The 24425-nt window shown below is 45.0% G+C and overlaps 1 protein-coding gene across 1 annotated transcript in view; it reads left to right on the top strand.

The window, feature by feature from the left end:
- EXOC4 (exocyst complex component 4) overlaps positions 1 to 24425 on the top strand; it is a 374045-nt gene that overhangs the window by 314248 nt on the left and 35372 nt on the right. Inside the window, exons 13-15 of the mRNA XM_035126670.3 lie at positions 4632 to 4787; positions 6349 to 6527; positions 19699 to 19837. Coding sequence (XP_034982561.1) covers positions 4632 to 4787; positions 6349 to 6527; positions 19699 to 19837 — 474 coding nt within the window. The remainder of the gene's footprint in view (positions 1 to 4631; positions 4788 to 6348; positions 6528 to 19698; positions 19838 to 24425) is intronic.

A 24425-nucleotide genomic window follows, 5' to 3' on the forward strand; every position in this document is an offset into this window, starting at 1 on the left:
AAGAGAGCTTCACATGTTTGCCCAGAAAAACTGCTTTTACTGAACTGTGTAAAGCTAAAGGGACCCCTGACCATTAGGTCCAGTCGTGACCGACTCTGGGGTTGCGCGCTCATCTCGCATTATTGGCCGAGGGAGCCGGCATATAGCTTCCAGGTCATGTGGCCAGCATGGCAAAGCCGCTTCTGGCGAACCAGAGCAGCACATGGAAACGCCGTTTACCTTCCCGCTATAGCGGTTCCTATTTATCTACTTGCACTTTGACATGCTTTCGAACTGCTAGGTTGGCAGGAGCTGGGACCGAGCAACGGGAGCTCACCCCGTCACAGGGATTCGAACCGCTGACCTTCTGATCAGCAAGCCCTAGGCTCAGTGGTTTAACATTGGATGACTGTAGCTACATTCAAATGTAGCTAATCAGTTAAAACACAGCTAATCATCTGCTGAATTATATTAAACTGGTTGACAGCCCTGCTTTTAAGATAACAAGGGCCTCACATGCCAAACTTAGTGAAAGGACAGATAGAAATTTCCCCAGAAGACCAAATTTTCTTGTTCCCAAATCAGATGGAAATATTAGAGGAGAAACCCTACTGCTTGCTCATCAGATCTTCCTCTTATGTAGCGGTCATTTGTGAATCCTACTTGGTCTATCACCCATGAGTCCATAATCCAGATTACATTGAATTACTAACCAGAGAGCAGCACCAGAAAGGGGTGGAATGCAGTTGGCATGAAGAAAAGAACTCTGTGCCACAGATAGTGATTTCACTATCGTCACCGGTCTTTCTGGGAATTCATCCGTTCCTGCTATCCTTCCCAGGAGACAGCACATGCTGTGGTGTAATTAGCAATAAAACAATGAACAGGGTGGTGACTACTGCAATCGACACAAGATAATATCACCAAGGCAAATATCTGTAAACAAACAATAAATGCCCATAAGAAAGGCAAAAGTAGTTTCTTTCCAAAATAGGTTTTATCTTAAACAATTGCAAACACAGTAAATCAAGAGTCCACTTGTGATATACCAGTGGTTCAGTTCTCAGATGTCATTCCAATAATCAGACGTTTCATTGCTAAAGAGCTTAGTCATTGAGGTGTCAAAATCAACAGAAGGAAAATAAAAATTTGTACAAGAGAAGACAATAGGTAAATGACTTAAAGCACGCTTAAGCACAAATCACAAAGGTGAGACAATAACTGGCCTATTCTCACTTACATAGTTAATACCCCCAGTCCCACTAATATAAAACATCTCTATAGAAACTTACCTGTCCCCCTGCTTTAAGTTGTTTACCTACAAGTGAAGTTACAAGTGAACTCTTTATTTATTGCGTTTGCAGTGGCGTAATTAGGTCAGCCCTCATTTCAGTGTCCAATCCCTGATTACAAGAGGACGACATAAAAGAACACAGAAAATACACTACTTGATCTACTAGCTCATGCTAGGTACAAATAGAAGTCATTATACCCTTTGTGTGACTAGGAAGAACATAATGGGGGCACAAGATGTTCTCCTAACTCATTGTGAGAGAGGGAGAGAATGTGTATATGAAACTGCATGGTGCTAGTTATTTATCTAGCCCTGCATGTCTTTAGCGTTTCCCATCCCAGTTACCCAGAACCCTTTAACTGGAGGTGCCAAGTCTTGAACCTTGGATTGTGCTCCCCCACTTCTGATTTATAGCCCATCCTCCTGTCATTTAAAGCTGCCTTGTACTGAATTGGACCACAGGTCCATTTATCCTAGTGTACTCTGACTGGCAGCGGCTCTCCCAAGAGCTTGGCCAGGGATTATTCTCAGCTGTCCCAGCCTTCCTTGTCATATAAATAACTCAGACTCACACTTCCAGTCCTACCAAAGGTTTTGGTGCAAATATCAGATTAGTACATGGCAAATTGCAGGTTAAAGGATTCAGCAGGTGCATGTGAGGTTAAATGCACCTCTAAGTTTAAGCTTAGGTGTTGATCCTACACTTCCCTTTTGAAGTGTGGCCTGGGCACAGCTATTTGCAGTTGGAGTCCCATGGCTGGAGAAGCAAGCAGACACTCCTTGTGGTTTGGCTAGTGAAGTTTGTTTATGCTGGCATCTCTGTGTCTGTGGTGCCCCCCTGTCCTAATGGCTATGTTTCCCGAGGGTGATGTGTTACATATCCATGCAGAGCATTAACTAGGGGATGTGGAGGTCAGCCCTAGGGTGCCAGCAGCTGTCAGAAGTGGCAGAGGAAACGCAAGGACCATTTAAGGGGTTGGGTGGGAGAAAAACAGACACCACAGACTTGAGGAGGTGGCATTCATTGAAGAACAGAACCGTCATCTTAAAACAGATACCGGGATCCACCCACCACCACTATCTCAAAGCAGCTAGCTATGCAATTTTTCCTGTTCTGGTAATAGGGTTAATCATTACCACCAGCACGACAATCTAATAATTAGTTTTTGGCTCATTGGGCCACAGACTGAGCCATCTGCGTTGCTGTGTTGTATCTGGCTCCCAGGAGGGGGCTAGGAAAGGGGTGTAACAGACAAACAGGTGACAGGGCATTGCAGAGAAAGGCCCGATTCCCTTCACGGCTCAGTGCATTGAGTGCATAAGACATCTGCTTGAGATGGCATAGCAGCTCCAGAACCTGCACTGCTTCCAAAATTCAAATGGCTGCTAATAACCCCCGGAAACAAAATAGCAGAGTGGCTCGGGACTTTGATTAGGGAACATCTGGAGGCCACTGGAGCTAATTGAGACTCAGGTATTTAGTGACAGAAGCACCCCAGGAGTCAGCGACACAGATTTCACTTTCGGATTCAACATGTCTGAATATGATAAATTCATGCTCACCCACAAATAGAACAGGTCTCTTGCCCCAAACACGTATCATGCACCAAAGCATGGAGTTGCAAGAAGGAGACCCTAGCTAAGTGGTACAGTGTCTGCTTTGTGTCCCAAAGGTCCCTGGTTCAGTTCCTTTTATCTCCACCTAAAGCAGGGAATAGGAGGGTACCATGTTGACCACTTCTGTATCATAGGAATGCTGGGGGTGGGTCTCACCTTCAGAGACACATTTATACTGCCGTACATTATGTCACCCAAACTGGAATCCTCGAGGGATTCGAAAGGGAAGCTTTTAATGTTTGATGGATCTCTGTATTTTAGTGTTTTGTTGGAAGCCGCCCAGAGTGGCTGGGGGAACCCGGCCAGATGGGCGAGGTATAAATAATATATTATTATTATTATTATTATTATTATTATTATTATTATTATTATTAAAGCACAACCTTCCATCATGCAATGGGACGGTCATTTGCCCGCGCCATCAATCCACACAATCCAGACCAAGGTTTGCCACAGCTGATCACATAAACAGAGCAGCTTGCTCCAGGTAGCACAGGCAAGGAATGACAAAACTGGGGTGGAGTTCTGTATTAAATATGGCATCCCCACTGCTGTGACAAATAACTGTTTTATTGTCTTCCAACCTACGTGGCATGGTGAGTTTCCAGGGCTCTACTTTTCATTACTCTCTGGAATGTCTCCCTTCTTGAATTATTAGATCAAAGTTTGAAAACACAGAGAGAGTATTGCAAGGGCTTATGCCTAGGAGGCACATACCGGTAGGATAAAATGAACCTAAGACTATAATTCTGAGGTGCAGGATTGAGAAGAAAACAGTTGTATTTGTTAGACTGTGAAATAAACGCCCCAGAGTAGTAGCAGCCTCATTGCTGTTGTCATTTCAGACTTGAGTGGTCAAAGGATACTGGTTAACGTAGTCTAGCAAATAGGCCCTCGATGAGAAGGAAATGGGGGAAATGACCAAATTCTTCTCTTTCTTCAAAAATAACTATGTTTTTCTGATATTTTTTACAGAATACTAGGCAGAACCATTGGATTTTCTACAGTCTGAGCTGGAGGGCTATTTGTTGTTCAAGACAGCTTTTACTTTTATCTGCTTTTCAATTTTGCGTTGATTTTTTATGCAGCTCAGGGGTTGATAGTTTAGGAAATGGGAAAGCACATTGTTCCAGAGAGTAGTGAAGTCTGAAATGGAGATTTAGGCTCTGGGATCCTGCAGCATTTGAAAAATCAAACTGCGTCATTTTGCTTTTGGCAGATTGAATTTAGAAACTAAGAAGTATCTCCCACTGAACCAACCTGTTGATTAAAACCCTTTACAAGCTTTTGAGTTGCAAAGAATTCTTTATCAGCACCGCTGATTTTCATTTATGCAGAGATCAGAGTTGATTATAACATATATTAAGTAAAATAGAAACATTGTCATCTGCTCCGCCCCACTCACCTCCCCCGCACACCTCTTTCCCCCCCTTTTCTTCCTAATGTAACACTAATGTCTCAACAAATGAAACTGATCTGTAAAAATGTAACTTGGGGGGGGAAAGAAAGAGAGATTGCTCATACTTTTGTAAATCAAGAAAATCTTTAATAATAATAATAAAGAGTTGATTATAATTGTCTCTACGGCATGGTATAGGGACACAGTTCATTCCACAGCCTGGACACCCATCACATTTGAGTGATGGTTTATTTATTTATTTCATAATGTGAGCTGGAATATCAAATAATCAGGAAATACACCTCACCTCTTTCTTACATCACCATTTCTAATTTTATGTAGGAGCATTGTTCAATCTGATGAAAAGCTGGTCATCAGTGCGTCTTGGGCAAAAGATGACGATATCACCAGACTCCTGAAGTCTCTTCCAAACTGGATCAACATGGCCCAGCCCAAGCAATTGCGACCAAAGAGGGAGGAAGAGGAGGACTTCATAAGGTAAATTATTCCTAAAATGATCCTAAATTGTAGTGGCAACGACAGGTAGCCTTGCCATGAATGGGTTGTCTTATCTTTCAGGGCACACATGCGTAGCCCTCAAATCCCTTTGAATGTGCAGGATGAATTTCATCAGGGTTGCCTGTTACCAGGAAATAGAGCTGAACTGTGGAGGGTTTCCTTTGGGCATTGTAAGTTACTTAATAATGTGTGTTCCTTTAGTGGATGACTCAGTGTTTGACCGCCTGACCCCATGATCAATTTTACTAGCCTTCTCTGTCCAGCCGCCCAGCCCCTCCCTCTGGGACATCCGAAAAAGCCTGTTCATGAGCTGCTAAGTTGTTTTAGAAATCCCTCGTGATGAATGAGAGGCTTGTTATTACAACTTACCGGAATCCATTAGGAAAATTATGTTAAGGAATTCTTCACCCTTCCTTGTAGTCTGGAGCCAGCCTGGTCGAGCTTTGAAATGGGTCAAACTCCTTCACATGATTTAGAAGAAAGCATGGATTCTTTCATTGTTGTGCCACTTATTTTATTCTATTCTTTAACTGGGGGCGGGGAGAGAGAATACAGCTCAAAATGATATAACATGCAAAAAGAAATACAATGCAAAAAAGGGCTATCTCCATCTTGGCAATACATACACCTTAACGTGCTGCAGGTATAAATTCTGTAGTGAAGTTGTGTCACATAATAATAATAATAATAATAATAATAATAATAATAATAATAATAATACCACCTTTATTGTCAATGTACAACCTGTGTACAATGAAATTAACTGAGCCTCCCCCCAAAACACTCAATCTCATTGCACTCTGTGTGTTTGTCACACAACACACCAACCCCGAAAGTCAGTTGCACTATATTATTTTCCATTCAGCAGCCTAACAGCCCACAGATAGAAACTGTTATTGCTGTTGTTGTTGTTGTTAATAATAATATAACACATTTATATAAACTGTTATTATTATTATTAATAATATTATTATTAAAACACATTTATTCAACAGTTATACAACAGCTTTGTCCATTGCCATATGATCACTCCAATCTTGTTTTGACCTACTGTTGTTTGATTCTTGTTTTTAATGTCTGGCCATGAGCTGCTTCTAGCTGAATAGTGGGATCAAATAATTTAAAATACATTAAACTTCAATAAAAATGGGTCAGATCCAGACTTAGTTGTGCTTTAGCCCTGTTGAAATCAGTGAGGCAAGTGAATCCTGACTAGCATGGATTCCAGTGAGGCTAGCATTCAGATTATCCTGGTGTCTGATCTTTTCCTACTCTGTACAGATGTAGCCTTAGAACTCCATTGTAACATCACTGGTTGCACTGATAAATAATACATTCAGGTTATCCCAGTTTCAGGAATCAAGAGCACCTGACAGGCTGATGTGGGAGCTGCATGGGCTCAGATAGATGTGTAAAATCCTACACCAGGAAAAGCCCCCCCCCCCCCCCCGGACAAATCTGACTGAGAAAGTCCTTTTATTTACACTATTGTTGGGTTCTCTGTTAATTTTATATGTGCCTTGTGTCTTTCTTGTTCTAGGACCGCCTTTGGCAAAGAATCCGAAGTGCTTATTGGGAACCTGGGTGATAAACTGATTCCCACGCAGGAGATTCTCTCTGATGTCAGCGACCTGAAGGCCTTGGCCAATATGCACGAAAGTTTGGAATGGCTCTCCAGCCGTATGAAGGCAGCTTTCTCCAACCTTCCAGTGGCACAAAGTGAGTCATCTCTAGACAAATAAATCCCTCTTCTTCCAGGCCTTTGACTAATTAAAAAATCTATGTCCTTTTTAACTGTGGGAGGTGTTGTTTTCGTTTGTTACTACACGCCGAAAATAGGGAAGGGTTGTAGCCTCAGTGCATCTGCCTTGCAGAAGGTCCTGGGATCAATCCCCAGTAGGGCTGGGAATGTCCCCTGCCTGAAACTCTTGAGAGCTGCTGCCAGTCAGTATAGACAATACTGAGCTAGATGGACCCAGTGGTTCAACTGAGCACAAAGCAGCTTCCTCTGTTCCGAACACCTTGAGCTCCTCAGCTCCAGCAGTTTCCCTGGTTTGGTCAGGATTTTGGGTTAAGGCGCTCTTCTTCTTTTTACAGTATTTGTACAATATACAAACTGGGCTGAGTGACTTCATAGTTAATCTGTCAAAGGCTGCCCCTTCCTACAGATAAAAATTCAATAACCTTTTTTTCTGTGTCTCTGCCACAATTATCACTCATTTAAAACCAGCCCAGCTAATGGAGTGTTTTATCACACCCCACAGTCTCTCCCTCGTTCATTATTTAGTGTTTGCTAAGCTGATGGCACTTCCACAGCTCTCCCCTTATCTGTGCTTCTTCAGAATTGGATTTTTGTATTTTCCAAACCAGTCAGATATGACACAGTCATTTTTGTCTTCTCCTGGTTTGTTTTTCCTCTTCCTCTTTCTCTTCCCCCGCCCGCAAAGAATGCAAACTTTACTCTTAGCAATAACCGTTTGGATGCTAAGGTTGTAGCATGCAGCTAAATTCAGCAGAGTGCTCAAGCAAATTCTTTTTCATTCATTGATTTCAGTTTTGGGTTCACCACTTCCTGAGAACTTGGGTCTGGTGGTAATATTTGAAAACAAAAACTATGTCAAAGAGCTGAAGTGTATTGAGTTTATGGCGGAAAAGCCTCTACTACTGACTGGCTGAGCAGGAGTGATGTCTTAGAATCTTCAGTTGCTCAGGAAGCAAAGCAGTTTGCAGGCCAACAGCTGTTAGGGAAGGGCAAGCTGTTGTTTTTGCTGGGAATAAAACTCACAGATTCAGGCTAGAGACTTAGAAGAGGTCCCAAGGAGTAGTGAAGCTAAGGGACAGGGAGATAAGAGACCAGGAGGCTGAAGGCAGAGGGGAGAATAAGATGTGGGCATTCCACAAGCAAATTAGGATGAGTACCGAATGAGTAGAAATCGAATATGCAACAATCTAACCTCCATGTAAGCTTTGTGCAAGCAAATCAGAGCGAATGCTCAATAAATCTAGGCTAAATGCAAGCAGCTTTTAAGCATTTCCATCTTTGTTTCATGAGTGTGTCATGGTATCTGCACACTTTGGAATCCTGTGCTAATACTGTATAGTAATATAGCTTTCAGAATATTGAACTGCATCTGTATACTGTGGGGATTTCTCTCTTGGACTATCCTTCGGCCTTCATCTAGCCCAGGCATCCCCAAACTTTGGCCCTCCAGATGTTTTGGACTACAATTCCCATCATCCCTGACCACTTGTCCTCTTAGCTAGGGATCATGGGAGTTGTAGGCCAAAACATATGGAGGGCCACAGTTTGGGGATGCCTGATCTAGACTGTATTTTGGTGTGGCACCTTACTGTGCAAACACACAAAGCGTGTGAGCTGAGCACAGTGTCCCCCAGATTTCTAGCCACCGAGGCAGGCTTTTTCAGAATTAAAACTGGCAGCATGGTGGAAAGGTATTAGAAAAGCATGCGGAGATAGGAATTGGCATAAGTTTCTGCAAGAGATGCTGTTCTGCAGTGCTCTTCCTCCAGATTTGTAGCCCTAAAATGCAGAGGTGCAGCAGGCAATTTTGGAGGCTCAACACCAGACACACACACCCCACTTGGTATACAGAGACACAACTCATCATCTTTAAAGGAGAATAAGATTTTGACTCTTTATCTCACAGGCCTCTTGCATCTCTTCTTTTGGGGCCTGGGACACTAGTTTTAAAATTGTTGTTGTTTAGTCGTTTAGTCATGTCCGACTCTTCGTGACCCCATGGACCATGGCACGCCAGGCACTCCTGTCTTCCACTGCCTCCCGCAGTTTGGTCACACTCATGTTCGTAGCTTCGAGAACACTGTCCAACCATCTCGTCCTCTGTCGTCCCCTTCTCCTAGTGCCCTCCATCTTTCCCAACATCAGGGTCTTTTCCAAGGATTCTTCTCTTCTCATGAAGTGGCCAAAGTATTGGAGCCTCAGCTTCACGATCTGTCCTTCCAGGGAGCACTCAGGGCTGATTTCCTTAAGAATGGATAGGTTTGATCTTCTTGCAGTCCATGGGACTCTCAAGAGTCTCCTCCAGCACCATAATTCAAAAGCATCAATTCTTCGGCGATCAGCCTTCTTTATGGTCCAGCTCTCACTTCCATACATCACTACTGGGAAAACCATAGCTTTAACTATACGGACCTTTGTCGGCAAGGTGATGTCTCTGCTTTTTAAGATGCTGTCTAGGTTTGTCATTGCTTTTCTCCCAAGAAGCAGGCGTCTTTTAATTTCGTGACTGCTGTCACCATCTGCAGTGATCAAGGAGCCCAAGAAAGTAAAATCTCTCACTGCCTCCATTTCTTCCCCTTCTATTTGCCAGGAGGTGATGGGACCAGTGGCCATGATCTTGGTTTTTTTGATGTTGAGCTTCAGACCATATTTTGCGCTCTCCTCTTTCACCCTCATTAAAAGGTTCTTTAATTCCTCCTCACTTTCTGCCATCAAGGTTGTGTCATCTGCATATCTGAGGTTGTTGATATTTCTTCCGGCAATCTTAATTCCGGCTTGGGATTCATCTAGTCCAGCCTTTCGCATGATGAATTCTGCATATAAGTTAAATAAGCATCGTTGGGTGGTAGAGCATATAAGGCAGCTTCCTGTGTTCGAGAAGGGCCTTAGCTCAGTGGAAGGGCATCTGCTTTGAATGCAGAAGGACCAAGGTTCAATCCCTAGCCTCTCTAGGAAGGACTGGGAATGCCCCTGCCTGAAATCCAAGAGAGCTGCTACCAGCCATTATGTACAATGCTAAGACCCAGCCGCTTTATGCAGATTCCTGTGTTTCTCTTTCTGCTGCACTGACTGATGTTGGCAGGACAGAGAAATGCACAATGCAATGATATCAAAACACAAGCTCTGGAAAGCGGCCAGGTTGCAGGGGGTGGGGAGAGCACACAAACACCAGTTTCCTTCCGACTGCCTTTGCTAAATGCAGGTTAGGCCCTTTGAGTGTGATAAAAATTCTCAAAGAGGCTTGCAAAAAAAGACCCACACCATTATTAACACAATGTAAAATCCAAATAAAATGATAAATAGGAGAAGCATAAAACCGGAATAAAATAAGAAGAGCCGCAGTAAAATTTAAGAGCAGTGGTTAAAATGAATCACCGTTCAGTTACAAGTCCAAACAAATGAAATGAAAAGAAAAGGGAGCCCTGGACTCCTTTGGGAAAGACAGGATATAAATTGAATTACCTTATATTAATAAAAGTAATAATAATACACACACAGGGTTGGCGCCAGGCAAAGAACCTTGGAGAAGAAGTTTTTGTAACTAGGGGCCCACCAGAAAGAAGGCACCTCAGCTGAATAATACTGATCCACTTTATGAGGATGTGAAGCAGTCAAAAACATTCCTTTTTACCTGGCTTTTTGTCCCTTAATTTGAGGGACTTAAGATGTTTATATGGAAGTGAGAGCTGGACCATAAAGAAGGCTGATCACCGAAGAATTGATGCTTTTGAATTATGGTGCTGGAGGAGACTCTTGAGAGTCCCATGGATTGCAAGAAGATCAAACCGCTCCATTCTGAAGGAAATCAGCCCTGAATGTTCACTGGAAGGACAGATCATGAAGCTGAGGCTCCAATACTTTGGCCACCTCATGAGAAGAGAAGAATCCTTGGAAAAGACCCTGATGTTGGGAAAGATGGCCTGGCGTGTCACGAAGAGTCGGACACGACTAAACGACTAAACAACAACAAAGATGTTTGTGGCTTCTTCCAGCTGGGAGAGGTTAGACCTACCTTTTGTATAAGTATGGATGTGTTTTTAGGTGTTTCTGTTGTTGTTGTTCTAGTTTCATACTGCTTTTACACTGTTTTGTAAATTGTGTTGAATCTCTTTTTGTGAAAAAGGCAACAAATTAGTGCAATTTAATACTGTAGTACTGGCGTGCTATGGTCCATGGGGTCACGAAGAGTCGGACACGACTAAACGACTAAACAACAAACAACAACAACTGTAGTAGTTGTTAACAATATTGACCATTTTGGGCTCAAAAGGGCCATAGCTCAGTGATCGAAGGATGTGCTTTGCCTGGCAAGGATCTCGGGCTCAATCTCTGGTGTCTCCAGGTAGGATTAAGAATGGTCCTTGTCTGAAACCCTGGAGAACTTCTGCCAATCTGTGTAGACAATATAGTGAGCTAGCTGGATCAACCCTATAAAATGTTATAAAGGTAAAGGTACCCCTGACCATCAGGTCCAGTCGTGTCCGACTCTGGGGTTGCGGCGCTCATCTCGCTCTATAGGCCGAGGGAGCCCGCGTTTGTCCGCAGACAGCTTCCGGGTCATGTGGCCAGCATGACTGTCACAGTGGTCGGATGGGACTACTTCAGAGTAACGACTCTCCACCGCTCTGCATTTTATCTTTTTATTGGTGCTGCGTATTTACAGTGCTAAAGGTAGAGCTATTTACAGAGACACATCTTTTCAGCTTTCATCAGAACCTCCGAATGGCTTTTGGCGCGTCTTGCGCCAGCATAACAACTTGGGGAGCCCCATCCTCTTCCCCCGACGCTTTCTGCGAAGTTCCGGAGTTGGGGGGATGGGTCTGCCCCCCCTCTTTCCTCCTTCCTGTCCCACCTGGGACGCTGGCTCTTCTACCCTGCCAGAGCCTTGGATCCCACTTCCTGTTTCCCCACTGGAGCTGGAGCTCTCCCTGCTCTCAGTCGTGCTTTGGGCTGGGCTGGAACTCAGGAGGGGAGGGGCTTCGCGATACCCCTTGCCCCTCACAATGACAAAGCTGCTTCTGGCGAACCAGAGCAGCACACGGAAACGCCGTTTACCTTCCTGCCAGACCTGTACCTATTTATCTACTTGCACTTTGATGTGCTTTTGAACTGCTAGGTGGGCAGGAGCTGGGACCGAGCAACGGGAGCTCATCCCGTTGCAGGGATTCGAACCGCCGACCTTCTGATCAGCAAGCCCTAGACTCTGTGGTTTAACCCACAGCACCACCTGGGTCCCTATAAAATGTTATAGAAGTGCTTAATAGTATCAGTAGTAGTAAATTGTATGTGCCAAATGCAGACCACTCCTTCCCCTGCAAACTTAGCAGATCCCACCTATGTTGTGCTATGTCCCAATGGTGCCTTTCATTGCTGAATGCACTTCTTGAGCTGTTTTATTCTGAACTTACTGTGCTGTGTATGTCCATTGCCTTGAAATTCTTTGAGAATCACACGTTTGAGAAACAAAATAAACATGGCACAAGAAAAGCACCTGGTAGATTGCTTTTGGGTCACGGAAAGTGGCTGACAGTTCACTCAGGAATGGACCAAGCTTTAGAGAACTTAGAAAGTGTTTATGGAATCTCTGCATGAGCCGGAATTAACTGCTGAGAAAAAAAATAAGGTATCATTTCTCCCTTGCCACACCACACTCTATAGTCCGTGAACCTGTCGCCCTGAAGTCCAGCTGCACAGTTTCTGCAGCCAGAGTTTTGATTACACCACCAACTCAGTTGCATACATTTATGTGATAGTTCTCCACATACATGGAGGGTTAGGAGGTTGAAGGGCAGGGAGTGGGTGGGGAGGAAAGTAGGACAAGGAGCAATTAGCGTAATCATAACCTCAAGCGAAAGCGTTGATCCCAGGACACAAGATCAATCTCCAGGAGAGCAAGATGTGCCGTGTCTGGGAAGGAAGGCTATCAACTCTGTGCACTGGAGGCTGGAGAGCTGCTTTCTAATTCTCTAGCTGTTAAATATTTGATGCATAGGTTCAGGAGGGCTCCGGCTGCTAATAACCTCTGCATCAATCTTTTTTCTAAGGCCCCACTAAGAAGTTGGACCGTTGCTGAGGGAAGAATAAATAGTGTCCTTGGTAGGATCTCTGCTGGTTCAGTACCAAGCCATCCTGGAAGAGGATACGGTTTGGCTTCTTTAGTCACTGTCCCAAGAACATAGCAGGCAAGACTAGCATGCTCATGGCTTTTAAGGGCCAGCAGTCTCCAAGTCCACATTGCACTGAATCCGGTGTGAACAGTTGGAACTGAAGGAAGAAAGGTGGAAGTGGAACAGTGCTAAGCATTTTTAGTTTCCTGTCTGGTGGCAATGCAACTCAATGCCTTGCTATTCTTGCCCCTCCCTACCCTACCCTACCCTACCCATCTATCTGTCTGTCTATCGTCTATTTCTCTTTTAATTTTGCATACCACTATACCCGTGGATCTCAAGGCGGTTCACAACATAAAATTACAATGTAAAAAACACAGAACACATAACAACAACAACAACAACCCAATAGGCCCCCATTCCGCAACACATTTAAAAGGGTATCCAATGTCAATCAGCCAAAGACCTGGTTAAAAAGGAGCATTTTTGCCTGGTACCTAAAGGTGTATAATGAAGGCATCAGATAAAACCTCCTTAGAGAGAGCATTCCACAGATGGGAACCACTGCAGAAAAGGCCCCACAGGACTCACAGCAGATAAGTCTTCAAAGTGCTGGGCGGCCTCAGTCTTTTGAGGCTGTGGTGTGTCAGGGCAAGCAGGGGGGTTTGTCCCACAGGACTCACAGCAGATGCGATCGTGACCGACTCTGGGGTTGCACGCTCATCTCGCATTATTGGCCGAGGGAGCCGGCGTATAGCTTCCAGGTCATGTGGCCAGCATGACAAAGCCACTTCTGGCAAACCAGAGCAGCACATGGAAACACCGTTTACCTTCCCGCTGTAGCGGTTCCTATTTATCTACTTGCATTTTGACGTGCTTTCGAACTGCTAGGTTGGCAGGAGCTGGGACCAAGCAACGGGAGCTCACCCCGTCGCAGGGATTCAAACCGCCGACCTTCTGATCAGCAAGCCCTAGGCTCAGTGGTTTAACCACAGCGCCACCTGGGTCCTGTCCCTTTGTATGATAAGCACCTCTGCCACCCCCTTGGTAACATTCCAGTGAAGAAAATGCACAATTTGAGGCCATTGTGTTCAGCAGTTTTCTCTCCCTCCCAGCTGATTCCCCACAAGAGGCAGCCCCTGAAGTGGAACTGGGGGTGAGGAGAGAAAGCTCACTGCAACAGCAGCACGTCACAGGTAGTCTATAAGAATTTCTCAGGAGACACAGCAAATGTGGGTCGGTGTCAGCCATATATTTATGACAATGTGTAGTTTGGCCCTCCAGGATAGCCAGTTAAAATGGAGAGGAGCTGGATGAACTTGCTCATGGCTTTTAGCTTAAATATGGAGGTCCAAGTAAACCAAACATATATTTGGGAGATACTTGTAAGATTTATCGTCTGCCTGTGAGAGCTCTGGGTCAGTCCATGGAAAAGAAAAGCACTTGAAATGTATTAGTTTAAAATACTAATAGCCGACTTACATTGCGGGGCGGTGGGGAGACGCATAAAACTTCTCTTAAAAATCTACATTTATTGCAGTAATGAAACACCAACATTCATTAAGACTGGCTACTGCTGTCTGAGGTCAGGCAGACACTAAAGAATTTGTAATTCTGGCTCTAAACCAAATTATGTATTAATAAAAGATCTAATGAGGGAAAGAAAGGGAGCAAAGTCCCCTCTCAGTGGGGACTTCATAGTAAGTGAAACAAGGTAGGGGGTTAAACAAAGTCATCTCCAACTTGAGAGACTGCAGCTGCAACTTAGACGCTTAGAGCACGTTAAAATTGGTATCAGTTTACAAACTTAAGACAGGCATAAGGATTCATAGAGAATAAGACTGTTGATGGCTACTACGTTGTCCAAGAAAGTATCAATTTATGTGAATAACAAGCGGTTTGATAGCTACTGCGTTTGGGTTCTACTTGCAGGCTTCCTGGAGGCAGCTAGTTGGCCACTGTGAGATGGGCCTTTGGCCTGATCCAGCTGCAGGTCCCTTCTGATGTTCTTATGCTTTAGTGTCGTAGAATTATATGATTCTACACTCCCATGCAACTCTCCAGATTTGGAAGCAGGATACAAGTAGCTTTTCCTACACATTGGTTTCCTTGACTCTCGGTAGTGGCACCTGCCCTGTGGAACGCCCTCCCTTCACACGTCAAGGAAATAAACAACTACTGTATCTGACTTTTAGAAGACATCTGAAGGCAGCCCTGTTTAGGGAAGTTTTTAATGTTTGATGTTGTTGCTTTTTTATTATTGTTTGTGTTCTGTTGGGAGCCACCCAGAGTGGCTGGGGAAACCCAGCCAGATGGAAAGGGTATAAATAATAATAATAAATATTATTATTATTATTATTATTATTATTATTATTATTATTATTATTATTATTATTATTATTTCTTCAAGGATTCATTTGTATTTCAAGCCTGTCTAGGGAACCATTCTGTTTTTCCAACCTTAGTTCACAATATACAGATTGATATGAGTCCTGTGCCTCTCTCTCTCTCTCTCCCTCTCTCTCTCTCTCTCTGTTTACTTTTCGAACTTTACTCTTTCTTCTCCTTACCCCACTCCCTAGCAGTAAACCCTTTCTTGGGGCTGTATATATGCAGAAACGGGCAGAAAGCAAACCACTTTTTCAAGGAGTTATTGCCTTTTTAAAAAGTGCTAATTTCCTTGTGAAATTTATGCCTGCCAGCAGAGGCGGCTGAGGAGCACCCCAGGCAGTTCTAACGAGACAATTCATTAGCCGGCGAGTGTACACACGCCATAAAGAACATTAATTCACAAAATGAAAAACTAATAGAGTGTTTAGCCGGCTCTTTATCACCAGTGACAGTCGGCACTCGCCCAATCATTAGTGTTTACTGAACGGATGGGGGCCGCCGCCCTGGCCTGCCTTATCGCCACTCATCTCAAATGAGATCCTTGTGCCTTTCCGGCTCAGCTGCTCTGCCTCTCTCCCTCACCTTAAACGTTTCAACCTGCTGTACTTAGCTGCAGAGATTTATGGGCTCCTACTCTCAGTGCTGGAAGGGGAACAGCTTTCTCCGTTGTAAACAGTTTATCTGCCTCCTGCAACACCTGGAGAGTCTCTCTCTCTCTCTCTCTCTCTCTCTCTCTCTCACACACACACACACACACACACACACACGGATAGAAGTTGGGACCATGTACACTGCCCTGAGCTCCCTAGAGGAAGGACAGGATGAAATCCTATATATGAATAGTGAACTTCGTTCTCTGAGTGTTAATCCTTATGTAGCCAACATAACATAAGACCCCACACAAGAGAAAAGTTTCCGCCAACTCAGGAGCATCCTGGAAGTACCAAAGCAAAGTTAGGAGGAAGCAACCTAAGCAGGGGGAAGTGGGGGGGACCCAAAACAGATTAATGAGGGCTGAATGTGCTCAGTGGTCATGAAAACCTGATGGAAGGGGAGTGGGAAATTGAAGGGGAGGAGAAAAGGACTAGAATGGCGTATTCTGAAAGAGGATGTGGCTGGCATCCTAGCCATTCATTGTAGGCCCTACCTATATAATAATAACAAAAGTTTCTCAGCAAAATCCTGCTTGTGGATACATTGATTTCCAGTCCCCTGACCCCCGCAAAGCAGCTGTGATTACCTTTCCTCATAAAAACTATAGCAATGTTAGCCACACAAGTCAGAGATCATCCCTGCTCCAAGAGAAAGGGATTTGTGACTTTGGTATGCGTACCAATTATGTAGACCAGCGGGTAGTATTCAACTCATTCCTACTGAGAGTAGACTTACTGCAGTTAATGAAACGAAGTTAGTCACAGCCCATTATCATCATCATCACCATCATCATTTGCCCATCTGACTGGGTTGCCCCAGCTACTCTAGGTGGCTTCCAGCAAAATATAAAAACAAAATAAAACATTAAAAGCTTTCCATACAGGACTGCTTTCAGGTGTCTTCTAAAGGACATATAGGTGTGTATCTGTTTGACATTTGATAGGATGGTGATCCACAGGCTGGGCCGCACTACCAAAAAGGCCTTCTGCCTGGTTCTCATTAACTTCAGTGGGTCTACCGTGATCAAGACTAGCATTGAATAGCACCCCATTCAGCTATTTTTACTGGTAGAACTGGGGAGTTGGCTGGAAAAGAGAGGTGTTCCTGGAACATTTCATTGGGTTGGTGGGTACTGGAATCAACAGCATCAGCAGTCTTTGGAAGAGGCTTGGGTTTGGACGATTCTTTGAGGACGCAGCTTTTCATAGTTGCAGGAAGCAATTGAGGGCTTCTGCTGTACTTCCCATGCACACGGGTGCAACAGAATGGGTGAGAACACCTGAAATTAGGAAATTAAGTTGAGACATAGAGGGGAGGCGCTCTTTCAAGGCTTGCCAGAATGTAAGCTGTTGATTCATTATTTGTTAGGGGTATGTACTGGCTCTATGTGTACCTTGAATAACAAGAGAGTTTTTTGAATAATGATCTCACGTTCCCAAGTCAGTTTGCACCATTAACAAGGTTTCTCAAGGCAGATTGCTCCCTCGGGAGGCAAATGTTTTTACAAAAACATTTAAAAACATTTTTTTAAAAAACAGCCTTTCTCCTCCCACCTCCGCTGCATTTCTTTCTTTTTCCCCCCCAAGTTGCAAAATCAAGCTGATTGAAACTAATTCCTTTTCAAGAGGGAAGGGGGGTATTGTTTTGATAGGCAGGTCTAGCTTTTAATGACAGCACATTAAGGCCACTCCAATCATAGTGATTTGGGAAAGGGGATATTGAAGTAAATAGAGTTCTTCAACAGGGGTCAACCTTCTTCTCTGAGTTCCAGCTGTGAGAGCAGGTATATAAGCGGAGGAATTAGACTATTGGGGTTGCCTGCTGATTTCTCAATTGTTCTTTTCCCCTAATAAACAATTAAAAATCCCATTGCTCTCTTTTTACTTCATGTGGGGAGGAGAAAAGTGTGACTTTTCCAGTATTTTTCTTTTTTCTTTTTAAAAAACGTAAAATAAATTAGCACAGTACCACCTGGGCCTACATCTCCAAACTTTGGCAGGTTTCCTCCCTCCCTCATGACCCTAGTTTTCCAACAGAAAAAGGAGGAGATGTGATTTCTATTTTCCCACCCACAACACAGAGCAGATCCAAAGCAGATTAGTGTCTCAGAGCAGCTTACAATATATTAAAATTAAAAATCAATAAAAGAATAAACAAGCAAACTGTTGCAGTCAATTAAAACCAGTACAGAGCAGAGGCAGAAAGTCACCAGCTGACAAGCTAAAAGACTAAAAGGCCTGGGATGGACAGAAAGAAAGGTTTTCAGCTGGCACCAGAAAGAGAATAAAGATGTCATCAGGTGATTAGTCTGGCAAGGAAGCACCAAAGTTAGGGTGCCACACTTGAAAAACCTTGCTTCTGTGAAGCTGCAATAGATGTCAGAGGGCTGTTGTAGTATTCACCCAGCCCAAATCTTGCCAGAAGCCCCTGGACCCAAACACTGGAATTTGGGTGCTGAAGCACATGTTGCTGTTGTCAATAAAGATGGATAGATGGGTGGATTGATACCGTAGTTGGTCAAAGAGAAGGGAAAACAGGACCCAGTAGGCTGCAGAGGGGGTACTTTGCTTTTTGCTCCAGAATGTATGGAGACTGCTGGAATCTTATATGTAGCTAGATTCTCTGTTATCAAAGCTGTAGCTGAGAGCTCTCTCAGCTATAGTACAACTTCCTTCTCAAATGCCGGCTTTCTCTCGTTGTGAGTTTCAGAACTGTGTCAGGGGGGGCGGATTCCAAAGAACAATTTGTGTGCATGTACAAGATGAAATGTTACACTTTTAAAAACTCACACACTTCATGTTGCACTGCAACCAAGCCAGAATCTGAAACCCCAAACTGGTTTTCTTCCCACTGCGATTAAACCATTCAAAAGTCTTCCCTGACATTCTGTTCCTGTCCGTGGACTTTCACAATGGGCCTTGATTTGCTACAAAGCATTATGTTTCAGGAGCACCTCAAGTCCTGTTTCCTGTTCCTGAGCTCTTGTCATTTGCATGCATTGATTTGCAGGAGTCAGTTTTTCAAGAGGCACTGCCATTCTTTCATGTAACAAAATGATTGAAATCGCTGGTGACAACCAGTGCAAATGACTTAATTTCCACCACCACCACCCCCTTCACTTTGCCAGAATGAATGATTCCTCTGTTTGTCAGAACAGGTTATTGTAAAAGCATTTAGAGCTGTCAAGAAAGGAATGGCCCACCTCCCAAATCAGTCCTATTAGATAAAATAGCTGACCCCTAAACTACTTGCTAGATGGAAACATGGAATGATAAGCAATCCTTGTAGTTGGGGTAGTCATAGAAAATTGTGTGCAGTCTTGGCAATCCTGTGTGTATGTTCCTTAAACAGAGCATTATTCTACCCCTCATTGTTGCAAGAAAAGGCAACATAGTGCAATGCAAGTGTCTGATAAAAATAATTGACTTGAGGGAGTCTCAGAGTTTCCCTTTTTCCCAAGGGAGGATGTCATTCTTCTGTCCTTGGACCACAAGAGATAACCAAGATCAGTCAACTCGTAGGGATGTTCAAGAGTTCCATGAGACTGTAGTCCTCGTATTTATGGTAGTAAATATGTTTTTGCCTGGAGAATGTTTTTATTGGGCGGCTCATAAATTGAATGACTAAATAAATATGATAGGCATTTCCGGCAACTCTCTGAAGAGTCCATAAACTAGCCTTGCCATGGAAGCTTTTCTTTTTTAATGCTACACTGCCTTTCCTCTCAACCTGGTGCTGCAGCTGCTTAAATCCTCCATGGCTGTTCACCACCAAGAATTGCTCTACTGGGAGGCATTTTGCAGCCACATCATTGGAAGCAAATAAGATTTCAAGGGCCAGTCTGTTGCCTAGGAACATTGACACAATACTGTATCTACTGGGCTGACAATTCAGTAGATGCCAACTGAGATGGCACAGGTGCTGTGATGGAATGTCCCAGGCTGTAATCACATTCCACTTTCTCTTTCATCTGCAGTGTCACCTGGCCAAGATGGACATGCCAACATGGATCTCCCTCCAGTGTCCGAGCAGATCATGCAAACCCTCACTGAGCTTGCCCGGTCCTTCCAGGAAATGGCTGACCGCTGCTTGCTGGTTCTGCACTTAGAAGTTAGGTATGTATTCAGCTGGTTATGCAGAGGCCAGTCTGTACCTCCTTCAGTCTCAGTATTGCCTTTGCAGAACTCAACAGGGAGGAGGAATTGGTGACAGAGGAAAAAAATTAGCTGACTCTGCCCAGGGCTGGCCCTACATGCAGGCTGGGTTGCGCAGGGCACCACGGCGCCGGCCCGCCAGGAGGGCGCCGCGAGCTGCGCTCACCCGCTGGCCGGCCAGCCCGTCGCACAGCTGCGCCCACGGCAACCGTGCTGCGCTGGCCCGCTGCACAGCAGCGCCTGTGGCAGCCGCGCTATGCGCAGCGCCTACCCGCCCGCCGCGCTGGGAAACGGGGTGGGAGGGCGCCGGAGGGATCCGGCGCACCACGGCACCAGGGGCGCTTAAGACGGCCCTGACTCTGCCTATTGTTGGCCTTTTCCTTGACTGGTCCCAATAGACACCAGCCTCCATTGGACTTTAGGTATACTTTTTCATGATGTATCACACTTGCATGTGGATCCATAAAGCAATTGTACAAGGGAAACCAGAATCCAGAAGCTTCTCTAAGGCTGACTCCGTGACTGAGCCCAGGGGCTTCCATTTCACAGCAGCGAACGTTTCTGACTCTCTGTGCCGTTCGTTGTTTTTGAGGGCCAGTGCTTGGAATGAAGTAGTTCCCATAATGGCTTGGTGAACTGGACATGAATTAAGTTCATTTTGGAGTGCAACTTTGAATGATTCCTAGTTCATCCTCAAGTTCATTTTCTTACATGTGTTTTTTTTTTACTCTTCAGATTATTTGGACCATTAAGCTTAATTATCACAATTATTAGGGGAAATATTGACACTTCACATTTCACTATGTGTGTGTTTTTATGTTTTCTTAAACCTTTTAAGTTTATTTTATACCACAGCAAAGCAGTTTATTACATTCTTAACACTAAAAGGTTGCTACTCAGCTGATGTTCATTTGGATGAACTTGAACCGTGTGAACGAAACTAGCTTGTTTTGTAAAGGGACAAATGTGAAGTGGAATTAATTCCTCTTGGGACATGTTGAACTAGTTCCTTTGAGAAATGAACTTTCCAGTCTATGAGGGGGGAGTGGTTAGTGTGGTACAATGGATCAAAGCATTGTCTTTGAATGTAAGTAGTTGGGCTCAAACAACAGTGATAATAATAATTTATTCTTTATACCCTGCCCACCTGGCTGGGTTTCCCCAGCCACTCTGGGTGACTTCCAGCAAAATATTAAAATACAACAAAAACCCACCCATTCAATCAAAGTTTCATGCTTTTAACTGACATTTTCTCATCACCATGGGCTGTCTATTTCTTTATTGTTATGAGGGAGCTGGGCTTAAACTGGAAATCCATAGTGTTCTGATGCTGCAAGAATTTCCAGAGGGGTGTTAGTCTTGTGACCAACAAAGCTATCGGAGCAGAAGCTTTTATGGACCGGACGCCACTTCCTCAGATGCATGAAGTGTATCAAAGTGGTGTCTGGTTCATGAACACATTTGCCAGAATAAATTGGTTAGCGTTCAAAGCGCTACTAGACTCTGTTGATGATTCTAGAAGGAACCTCATTAGTTCATATTTTTTTAAGAAAGCTTTTAAAATGATGTTTTATCTCTAAGAAAGCAGCTGGGTTTGAGCGTGGGGAGAATTCCAGATTGGGGGGGGGACTCTCCATGGGGGCAAAGGTTTAACATACCCTCTGCCACTGCTCTAGTCAAAGCATCCCTCAGTCGCCTTAAAATGTAAAGATTTAAAAATGAAAGAAAAAAGATTGGTCCTTGTTTCACGTCTCTTCCTCACCGCAGCAAATTTGGCTGCTCCTGCTCTCCAACCGAGACATGCCCCATTGCCTGTTTCTCAGCCACTTTTGCTCACGTGTTTCAGAACGGCCCCTCTGGCATTTGTGGATGTAGAACGGAAGTGAGTGCATAAGAGGAGAGAGCAAGCCTCCAGAATCTGAGACTTCAGTAGGCAGGTCCAGCGCTGACCTACAAAGGCTTGTTCCACATCCCCCAAGCTCTCATTAGCCTGGTTATCACTCCAGACTCCTGTGTCACCACTTGAGGATTTCATTTGCAATGCCTCCAAAGGACGTATTTGCTGAACCAGCACGTACTATGTCGGGAGAGCCAAAAGAAAAGGGACATTTGGCATTTTACCTGTGACAACTTGCGCTGTATCTAATCAGCACAGCCCTTTATATGTACTTTCCCCACAGGGGGGTGGGAAATGACAGGCTGAAATGGTGGTTACATTTTAAGCAGAAATCACCTACCAGGTTTCTTCCCCTATTATTATTATTATTATTATTATTATTATTATTATTATTATTATTATTCACCTATTTGAACTTTAAAGGGAAAATACTACATTGTCACTTTATTTTGAGAATGTCACCTTTATCAGGCAGTTTCAATAAATAAAAGGTCTGCCCTTTGGGGGGGGGGTAGTGATTTGGCACCAGCCACGGGTCACAGTTAACAGTCCCGAAGAAGCATTTTGCAAGAATCAACCTCCCTGCTGTGCAATCAGCAATGTTTTCAGAAAACCTTAATGCCAAAGTTGCATCAAGGTCAACGCAAACATGTCAGCGCAGAGACAGGGGAGACTCTGGGGGCGACAACTGCATGATTTGTCTTTTGCACTTCATTACGTTTTTCAACCAGCCACACTGGGATGGCATGGATGCAACTGGGTGGGTCTTAACTGCAGTTCAATGAATCCGGAACTAGCCTTGGGATCAAGTGCTCCCTCGCTTTACCAACTTCTTCTCACCCTCGGAATAAGCAGTGTGCCACCTCTGTGATTAACTGCTGTTAACGGGGGTCCCCCTGTTCAACCAGAATGTGAAATTATAGGTTTCACATCCTGGGTTGAGGGAGAACCCTGGCTAATGGTTGTGCTGCTGACCTGCTTAGATGGGTTTGAGGAAATGTGCTTCAGAGAGAAGGTGGCGAGGGCTACAGAGCCAGCCTTCTTATGGCTAGCTCTCGATTGGTCAACAGGGTGACAACATCACAGCTAGCTCGGCCTACAGTTGGACAACCCAAGTGGCCACCCTGTCCAGCCCCCCTCCATATGGTAGAACCTCACCCACATCAGTGCCCAAAAGCCATCTCCATAGTTCTAGGCCTGCACAGGGCACTGCACATTGCGCCTTGCAAGACGGGGAGCATCAGGGACACCAGTGTTTGAACCAGGAGGTTCTGAATACAAAGCTGAAACCAAATAGAGTGTCTTCTTCACCTCAACAGGATAATGAGCCTCAGAGCCTATTCTAGGAGCAGAAAGGAAATAGGGGTTTGCAACAGCAGCCTCTGTGACTGGCTAGCAGTATAAAGCCTCTTTGGATCACCAAAGTATAAATACTAGCATCCTGGCCTTCTGCCCACTGTAGCTCCAACTCTAGCTCCTGCCACTGATCTGTAGCACCCTAGGCTGGTGGCCAGATGGTCTGGGAGGGGCTGTGGCAGCTTCTTCTGAGTGTCTGCTTGCCAGTTTTCTGCCCCCCCCCAGCTTTAAGTCCTTGCCTTCAGAGCTGCCTTATTCAAGCAATCAAGGCAACCACAAACCCCATAATCTGCAATTGGACCGCATTATGGAAATTGGGCCCATTTGCATAAATGTATGTAATTGACACACTTTACAAAATTTGCCTTTTGTACAGTTCAGTTCAGATGCTCTTTGGATGCTCTCCTGAAGCCATGGGGAAGGAAGCACAACCGACTTCTTCTTAATTCTATATCTCTGAGTCTTAAGAGGGGGAGAAATAGTTCTCTCCCCACCCCCCTTTGGACACAGCCCAGGCCACTTTGCATATTCAGTAGAATCAAGTGGTGCCGCCTTTCCTGGACTCTACCACTTCAGACTTCCAGTACACCCATTGAAAATAATGAACCCAAGTCTACTTTGGGTAGGACTAGCATTGACTACCAGCCAGTGCTACCGTGTTTCCCACATTATAAGACACCGTCTTATGTTTATTTCACTCAAGAAAATAAGCCTATGGCTTATTTTCGGGGGGTGTCTTTTTTATTGTTACTATAAGTACGGTACCTCCTTACTGGGTCCTGCTGGCTCAGGGCTCGGGACGCGCAGCAAGCCGCCTCCTGCTGCTGCCAGATCCCGGAGGCGGCCTACTGGGTCTGGTTGGCCTGCATGGCCTGAAGCTGAGCGGCGGCAGGAGGTCCGCGGGTCCTTCCCTGCCACCAGGGCGCCGGCGGAAGCGCTGCTGGTCCCTTCCGTGCCGCCGGAACGTCGTGGGCTGCATGGCCCGAAGCTGAGTGGCGGCGGGAGGTCCGCGGGTCCTTCCGCACCGCCGGGATGACGGATGGCAGTGGGAGCACTGCTGGCCCCTTCAGCCGGATGAAGGAAGCGGCCTGCCGGGTCGGTGCCCAGCAGCGCTGCGCGGAGCACCAGATCGAGTCAGTGCCCAGCAGCCCCGAGCTGGATTGAGGAGGCGGTGCTCCGTGCAGCGCTGCTGGGCGCTGACTCTGCAGGCCGCTTACTCGATCTGCTGCTCCGCGCGGCGCTGCTGGGCACCGACCCGGCAGGCCGCTTCCTTGATCCGGCGGAAGGGGCCAGCAG

Source organism: Zootoca vivipara, chromosome 9 (assembly GCF_965207765.1).
Source record: "Zootoca vivipara chromosome 9, rZooViv2.hap1.1, whole genome shotgun sequence".
In the NCBI taxonomy this organism is placed as follows: Eukaryota; Metazoa; Chordata; class Lepidosauria; order Squamata; family Lacertidae; genus Zootoca; species Zootoca vivipara.